Source organism: Xiphophorus maculatus, chromosome 5 (assembly GCF_002775205.1).
Source record: "Xiphophorus maculatus strain JP 163 A chromosome 5, X_maculatus-5.0-male, whole genome shotgun sequence".
Taxonomy (NCBI): Eukaryota; Metazoa; Chordata; class Actinopteri; order Cyprinodontiformes; family Poeciliidae; genus Xiphophorus; species Xiphophorus maculatus.
Window position 1 is genome coordinate 3,383,399 of NC_036447.1, and position 8,997 is coordinate 3,392,395.

General features: G+C 36.9%; 1 protein-coding gene across 1 annotated transcript in view; it reads right to left on the reverse strand.

Moving 5' to 3' along the window:
* The window catches only part of LOC102231407 (ovochymase-2-like), a 28,934-nt gene extending 20,158 nt beyond the window's left edge, over nucleotides 1-8,776 (reverse strand). The window contains exons 1-6 of the mRNA XM_023333247.1: nucleotides 8,563-8,776; nucleotides 6,253-6,371; nucleotides 5,018-5,111; nucleotides 3,875-4,015; nucleotides 1,815-1,912; nucleotides 466-592 (exon numbers count right to left, since the gene is read on the reverse strand). Coding sequence (XP_023189015.1) covers nucleotides 466-592; nucleotides 1,815-1,912; nucleotides 3,875-4,015; nucleotides 5,018-5,111; nucleotides 6,253-6,371; nucleotides 8,563-8,713 — 730 coding nt within the window. The 5' untranslated portion in view covers nucleotides 8,714-8,776. The remainder of the gene's footprint in view (nucleotides 1-465; nucleotides 593-1,814; nucleotides 1,913-3,874; nucleotides 4,016-5,017; nucleotides 5,112-6,252; nucleotides 6,372-8,562) is intronic.
* Between the last annotated feature and the right edge of the window lie 221 nt (nucleotides 8,777-8,997).

Sequence of the window (8,997 nt, forward strand, 5' to 3'; positions counted from 1 at the left end):
ATTGACTCAAAACATTTATTTTTTTAAACAGACATAAATGTTCTGAATTTGATAACTGCACCAAAGCAACACACTAAAATACACCACTAGCTTCACAAGCTTGGTCAAACATGTAAAAACAACCTTAATTTGTTCATGCAGTGCAGTTTGGAGTGTAACAGCCAATGTAAAATAAATATTAAAGAAACTGATAAATACGTAGGTTGACTATCTTGGTCAAACATGTAAAACAAACCGCAACAAACCTTTCAAATGGTTCAGAAAGTCCAATTAGGAATTTTAAATACAATGTAAAATAAATAATAACGCATGATGTCACTCAGACCACAAAGCATAGAATTAGACTGAATAGATCTGCCCTTATAGATAGGGCTCATCGTCACTGATCTAGAATTTTTTTCAATATCCGAACCGATACGGATATTAATATCAGATCAGTGCCTCTCTATTTGCTCACTGACTTACCAACCAAAGCAGATCCGGCCTTGTGGCCATCATAAATCTGAACAAAGTCTCCACAGACATCTGGGACGAGGTCAAAGGTGGTAAACGTCAGTAGGACCCTCTCGCCCTCAGGCACTGTAATTCTCCACTGATCCAAACAAAAAAACAAGCAAACACACATATTCATCGATAATAATAAGCTGGGAAATAAAAGTGTGAGCTGAAACTGCAGAGTTAAAAATGGGTTTAAAAATTCTGCTAGATGATTAATTTAGAAAATGGATATGGGCATCATGTTCTTTTTTGATGGCATGGCAACAACATGAGCAGCGTTTTCGACATACTGTAGCTCATACATAATTCCTTTAGAGATTCCACGTCTGCTCGGACAGACGGTGATCCGTCAAGCTGCTGCAACGCCGCACGACTTGGATCCCGACTGGCTCTGATTTACTTTAATTAGATTCACACATTCATTCTAAAAGAACTAGACATACGGACGTTTGAGGATGTGGAGCATGCTCTCATGATAAGGGTGTATTTATTTAATTTGCAGGACCTTTATATCGTTTAGCTGACCTACTGATTGAAAAACTCTGGATTTAAAGGGGACCTATTAAGCATTTTGCACGTCTATGAACTTCCATTTGAGTCTCAACTGCTTCTAAAAAGAGAGCTTGAAAAAAAATCAATCCAGCTGATTTTTGGTAACAAGTTAATGTTTTTGTGGTGTCTGGAAAATGAGCCGTTACAAAACCTCAGGAATGTAACATCATAAATTAGCAGACACTGCCCATTATTCGCTACACCTAGCAACCCAAGCAGAGCTCCAGTAGTCTGGTCAGCTGGTTCTACCTCTGTATGCACTGTGCAATGGCTGCTGGAAAGGACAAGTGTTTTGTTGTTGGCTTACTATTCAGAAACCACTTGCTGCGTTCTTGTTGGTTCTGCTGGAGGCTCTGCTTCTGCTTTACAAAGATGCACGGTTGTATAATTGCACCTCTGTTTGTAGCCATTTTAATGTGCAAGTGTAAACGTTGAGTTGGGGGGCGTGACCAACAGCAACTTATTTGGTTTTAAAGTGAGAAGACATCCTACAGCAGCTCAGTCTGACGGGTTTAAAATATCATGATCTAAGAAGGATTGTGTGCAGAAAAAAAATGCAATGTACATGTTTTGTAAACCCCATAGACCAACCCTTCCCTGTTCAAGAAAACCTAATAGGTCAACTTTAAATATTTGTTGTTTTTCAGTGTCACATTACATACATACTATAAATGTACATCATCAAATGACGTCCTGGAGAGCTTCATAAAAAAGCATGTTTGTGTCCAGAGAGAGCCGTGGCTGTGCGCTTAGTGTGTTTGTACCTGGTACAGCGCTCCGTTTGGATAGTTTTGTCCCGGGAAGCCCGGAGTCATCAGATTCCCCTGATCACCTTGGAGGAAACCGCCGGCTCCGGCTATTTCTGGCAACAGGAATGAAGGACGCTTGAGCTGCGCTGACAACTCAAGGACACCCTCAGTACGAACTCCTAATGCAGTTCCCCACCCTTTTACTCATTTGGCCGTAATGACCCCAGTTTTCACCCCACACTTTGTCACACAGCAGCCTCCAGACCGTTAGAGCCTCTGGTGAAGGTGCGCTAAAGACCTTAAAATAGATTAATCTTTTATTGCAGCAATATAATCCCACAAGAAAAAAATGTATAATGCCAGTACATTAATTGGTTAGGGAAAAGATTTTATATTAGGAAATGATAGCACTCTACTAAATTAGCAGTGAGACCATTCCTATTAGGTAACGGTATAAAAGTATTTTTGTGAGCCAAGTAACTTTTTATTAAGACTTCTTGTTTTCCTGGGGAAAATGACATGACAGAGGCCATTTTCTGTAAGCCACTCATCTAAATTGGAAAGACAATAGAGCATGCAGTCAAGTTACTGAAATTGATTAAAATGGAGATTTGTCACCTTTAAAATTGCCTATGTGGAATATTCCAGCAAAAGACAAAGACTAATCTAAATAAATATCAATCATTGCACACAATTCAGAAAGAGTCAAAATGTAGAGAATATTATTCCAGGAACTTTGACCACACAGTGTTTTTTTATGCAATGGACCCATACCTATTTTTTATTTTTTTTGTGGAATGTAATTCCAAAATTTTGGAATGGTCAGATATTTACTGACCATATCTAAAATATTCAAAAGAAAATGTGGATAGGCGACTGAAATACTTAGCTGCAATGCTACTTGACAAGCTAATGGCTAGCAATGCCATTAGTTTTCCTTGCCGCTGATTGCCTGAATCCCCAAGAGCAGAAATAAGGAAGACTGCAGATGTTAGCTTCTGGAGTATCCCAAGGTGCTTTCCACTGTGTTCATTAACACGTATTAAAGTATTTTTGGTGTTTAAACTGAATAAAATATGCAGTTACAAGCATTTTTAGTAGAGGTTTTAAGTACTAGCGTATTTTAGCAATCCATAAAGATCTTCACTGGGTTATAGATTAGTACTGTAATGCACAGCTTCCCATCTAATGGTTTGTTTCCTCTACAGCTCCAGCTATGTATAGCACAGTCTTCTCTGCAGGCACACTCTTTCTATAATATGCAGTCTCTAGCTTTGAGGGTGTATAAGCACGGTTAGATAGCCATACTTTTACATTTTGGTCTCTTTCAGTGAAAAGCTGTTATGGAAACGTGCTACAAGCATAAATTGAGGCCTTGAGATCTAATGTGTTATCAGATGCTACATTAGGCAGATGTTTTTTGATCATAATAAGTCAGAAAAGAAGGTCCCTACTCACCTAAACTCACCCATCTACAGTTATAGCAACAAAATGTTTCAAACAATGAGAGCTGCGTCAAACAAGGGTAGATGAAACAAGGTTTATTTAGCGTCCATGTCAGAAACAGGGAAAGAAAAATACGTACATCTAAAGCTTATTAGAAAATTGCAGTAAGGCGTGGCATTTGGACTTGCCACAAAAATTACATGATAATTATATGTAACCTAGTTGGTTTGGAAGCATAATGAGAAAATATCTTTTCTGTCCTACCGTCATAATAAATGCCACTGACCTAAACTAGAAACACATGCTTTTGTCAGATGAGATAAATATTTAGCGTTTGGCAACAGACACTCCAGATGTGCCTGGTGAAAACAAAGAGTGAAAATATGGAAGAGCATTTCACTGTAAAGTATGGTGGAGGATATGTCATGCTGTGGACCTCTTTTTAAACATTTTTAATAAATATCTGGTGGATTTAATGAGAAATTTGATATAATAAAAGAAATGGTTCACCAAATGCAAAATCAACCTTTTTCTATGACCATCACTCAGATATAACTCCACCATCTTCACGTGTGAGTTTTTTTTTTATATTGACCAAATAAATACAGCGGCAATAAAACTTGACTTACCCGACGCAAACTCTGGAGTCACAGCTTTGTAGTGAGCTTTAAATCCTTGGTCTGTTTTCCTATCATTAGTGTCAAAGAAGACAGTCAGGTGGTTTGAAAGAGTCACCAAAGGCTTGGGTTTGGTGTAGCCACAGTATTTACCTGCAGAAAAGACACAACACATTCAGCAGATGGAGAAAGTGTGTGTCTTTTTATTTGAACTTCTCAATATAGTTTTTACATTGATTTATAACAGATACGGTTCAACTTATCATTTATCACAGAAATGATTAATAATATTTGAGATGTTTGGTGACCTTATGATTTCAGTCATTAGAAATTGTTCTTCAATATTATGTGATTGCTATGTGATGCCGTTTTTAAATTAAATTAACAGCAATATTTTGTGTTATTTAGGTTTTTCAAAGTTATGTGTTTACCACGTAATTCATTAATTTATAAATGTCACTGTTTCAAGCTAAATATTTAATTAGCAAGCTAAATATTTAGGTGACAAACTAAACATTTAGATCGCAAGCTAAACAATTAGCTTCAAACTTACTATTTAGTTTGTAAGCTAATATTTTGTTTGAACCTAAACAATTAGCTGAGGCTACTTAGTTTGCTAAAAATATTTTTGTTTTAAATAAATACTTAGCAAGGGAGCTAATATTTTAAGTTACAGTTTTAGTTTGTGAGCTAAATTAGAAAATAAATATTTAGCTAAAAGCTTCTTTGCCATATTTCAAACTAAATGTTCAGCTAGGAAGCTAACAATTAGTTTAAAGCTAAATATTTAGTTGAGGCTATCTATTTAGCTTGCTAGCTAAATATTTAACTCCAAACTACAGAGTTAGTAATCAACCCATTTGAGGCTAAATATTTAGCTTGCTAACTAAACATTTAGTCTCAAAATAAATATTCAGTTTGAAAGCTAATATTTAGATTGAAGTTACATTTCTGAGCTAAATGTTCAGTTTACAAACTAAATATTTAATTCCAATGTAATCATTTAGTTTGAAGCTAGATATGCAATTTGTGAACTGTATATTTAGCTATGTAGAGCCTTTATCCTTGCTTTTAATAGACTGGATTAACAATAAGAATGTAAGCTCCAATTTATTTAAAAAAGAATTTCCTTGTAACCCTATGATATATATTTACCGATGCTTCCCAGTGTGTCTTGCAGTGTGACCAAATCTCCTGTGCAGAGCTGAGTCTCCTCCAAAGCAAACTCCTCAAACCACAGATGAATCACCTGCAGCATAAACAAGCAAAGTGTTTCCTCCCCCTTATTTCTCTGCATCTGATAAACCTGTTTACTGACAGAACGCGCCAGAATGAGCAGGCAGTGGGAAATGTGAGGAAGAAAATATGCCTCTGAGAGTAACATTTATGTTTAACAGTGAAAATATAGAGAAATACAGAGACACAGGGACGAGCCACCACAGTGAACGGGAAGCAGTGATGGTGAAGAGCGGGGAATGAAGGATTTTATTTTGTCCAGCGGGTCTGCAGAGGATTGCTGCGGAATATGAACCGGACCAGGCAGCCATCTGTTGATGATGCTGTCATTGCATTTGGACCAGCTGTCCTCTGCTGCTTGGCTCCACACTACACAGTTTTCATAACACCAAGTTATGAAAACATTGTTGATCAGAAACCAGACACATGGAAGTCTGGTTAAACAGAGATTACAGCCAGTCTGAAGTTTGAACAAGTTTTTATCATTTCGAGTTTGAACGATTTGTTTAAGCCATGCAGGGATTTTACAGCACAGAACTGCAATGATTGCTAAAATCAAGAAACGTTAACAAATTTTGTTGGATGACAAACTGTCCCAGAAGTTGTTGCGATAATAATAATAACAATAATGTTATTGTTTTGAGACCATTTTCAAGTAAAATAATGGTACCGCAATGCGAGGACACATTCTGAAATATCAATCAAATTTAAATTCTAATGAACATTTAACAGTGGAACTGGAAGACATTTCAAATATCCAAAACAACAGAAACATTAAATAAATTGTATTATGAAGTCTCTGTAAAGACAATTATCCTTCAAGAAAAGGCTTCATTGAGACCAAAGCCTGAAGACTTTTGTCATCCAGTTTTGGTAGAAAGAGAAAGAGAAAAGAAAAAAGCGATAAATCATAGAAATTATTGAGCTTGTTTTCATTTATCATTAATTGACTTATTGCTTACTGCGTTAGGTCTAGAAATTAGTATACAAAGTGCAGATTTTTTGTATTTAACAGAGGGTCAAAATTATACATACAGCCACTCATAATGAGAAGAAAGGATGGATGACTGAAGGCTTTTACTGTAACTCCATGTCATATTTTCTTTGGCTGTAACAGTTTTTCTTTTGGATTTTCTTGGACGAGTGGCTCTGACCTTATCAGGGTCCACAGTGATGCTCCATGTGCAGCTTACGCCGTTGTCGTAGCTGCTGGGGTAGTTCCAGCTGGTGAAGGTGCCCGACTCACCAGTCATCTCCTGCGGACCTCCACACCCTGAATGTGGCCATGGACATCAAAGACAGATGTTGAATTTTGGCAGTGCAGAGAGCAGCTTTAGGAAGTAATATGGCTCCAGCTTCATTGATTTGTAAGCTTTAGAATATTCATTATGTTACATTAAGAGGATTATTTTTACTCTAAACTACAAACATGTTTATTGATTTCCGTAGTTGAAATATTAGCAGCCATGTTAAAAATAGAATGCAGATTTTCTGCACAAATAACTTTGCAGCTGAGGAAAAATTATGTTACAAATGGATAAAATGTATTCCATTGTACTAAGATTAACTAAAGAAAAAGTGAGATTCCCCAGGTGATAATAAACTGTGATCTACTTCTGTCATGGAGTCTGGATGACATCTGTGTTTAGCAATAACTACACTGGGAGGTGGCTTGTTGCTGTAAGATTGCCCATGGCTTTTGTCACATAAAAATAAGTACCTAATTAATTTGTCTGTTTTATTTGGACATTAGTCTACATCCAAAAAGTTTGTAACAAACTGATTCAACAAATTACAGTGCCTAGTACCAGGTAAACCTGTGACCAGTGGTGATAATATGCTAATGTGCTAATTTTTCATTTAGCACATTTACCTTACCCTGAAAACATTGTCCAAATAAATGCTAAAGCATTCACTTACCTGGCTGTTTCTTAAACTTTCAGTTGAGGAAATATCAACATTTGTATTGAAGTTTTGGTTATCGGCTCTTAAGAAGTTAGACGCTTATATTCATGCTCTTATTTTGAAGTAGATTAAGAATGTCTACGCAACAGTTCCGTTTCCTCTCATGTTCTTCACCCCTGATGTGGTGAAACAAATGACACTTTGGCTATGTTCACACTGCAGCCAGAAATGGCCCAAATACTTTTTTTTTTTTTTTTTTTTTTTTTGCCTTAATACGACCTTTATCTGATCTTTTTATGACAGTCTGAACAACACAAATGTTTTAATGCGACCCAGGCTACTTGGATATATGGTCCTAAATCCGATACGAATCTGATCTTTTCAAACGGGACTCCGGTCTGTATGGCCTGGTCGCGTTCATCCGAACTGAACGTCATTGATACGCGACAAACGTCACTATTCTGCGCCCTGATATGCGCAAGCACCATGGCGGACGATAACGAGGATTAAGGTGTTAATATGATGCTCCGGTCGGACAACAACTTCAAAATCGTAAGATATGCTCCACCATTTGCATCCACGTTTACTTCTGCAAACACTGCGCACTACTTTTTTATGACGGTTGGGAAAACACTGAGCGTGCTCTATAATATGTGACGTTGTTTATTGCGCCATCTATTGCGCATGCGGTACATTTTTAGTTTGTTTGCAGTTCACACAGGAAATCGCATACAAGTCGCATATATTTGGAAGTGTGAATAAAAAAAAAAAAATAAATGAAAAATCTGATTTCACAAAAAAAAAAAAAAAAAAAAAAAATCAGAATTGAGCAACTGGGCAAACAGAACCACTATTGTTCTGACCCAAAACTTATGCACTTTCTAGTCCTGTTGTGATGTTCTGCTATGAGAAGCAGACGTGTTCAAGTGGGTTGATTCTTTCAATTCTTTACTTTGGTTTTGTCTTATCTAACTTTTCCCTTCAAATTACAGTTAAGTATAAGAACTCTAAATTAAAGCATGAAGGCCTTTCTTAAACTCACAAGAGCAGGAAAATTTGGCTAGCATTTAAACCTTTACATCACATTTAAATATTAATGAGTCATAATGTTTTTATTCAGAAATGAATCAATCTTTTAGAACTTATTTGGACAAATATGTTCATATAATGTTTTCTCTTTGTTCCTTTTTCTGCATTTGATTCAAGTGTAGATTAATGCATTCTGCTTTTGTTTTAAGCTATCATTTTCATTGCTTTGTTGCAGTATTACCTACAAATTAGTTTTAAACTTTTGCATAGAAATGCATGTTTTACTTGGCTTTTGCCTCCCAAGCAGTAAAGTATATTAGCCGTTTTACTGCAGCTGCTAATGTAACACTGAGCTCCCTGGTTGTGATAATATTGCTTTTCTTGCAATCAGCAGAATTTGTCTAATTGTCCCAAAGTCAAATCATCATGTTCTTGGCTTTTTCAGTTCTGAATGCTTCACCACAACTTTTTGTTCCTTCTCTACTGTCTTGCATCTAAATGAGCATATTTTCAGATGATAAAATACTCACCTTGTGATTGAGCAGGGGGATCAGACTTTTCTGTAAAGTAGAGGGTAATGAGGCCGATGCAAACACACGTCATTGTTATGAAGAGAAACATCAACATTTTCTCCAGGTTGCTCAGTGCCCTGGACTGACGTTTCCCCGTCTCCACATCCATTTTCCTCACAGTGACGGAGATGCACCAGACTGAGCCTTCTTCACAAATTCACCGGCTTAACAACAATCCAAGGAGAAACATACCTGAACTTTGACCACAGCCGTGAACCTTGAGCCTGCTCAGATGGGGTATTAGAGCCTCTCAGCTGGGGAGTGTACAGATTGGGATCAAGCCATAAATCAAACAGTATCAGAAGTGAAGTGTAATAAGTGTTGATGGCCTAAGTGGTCCAATCAGTGGATTATTTCAACACCTTCAAGAGAGCTGGCTGACGGAACAGATTA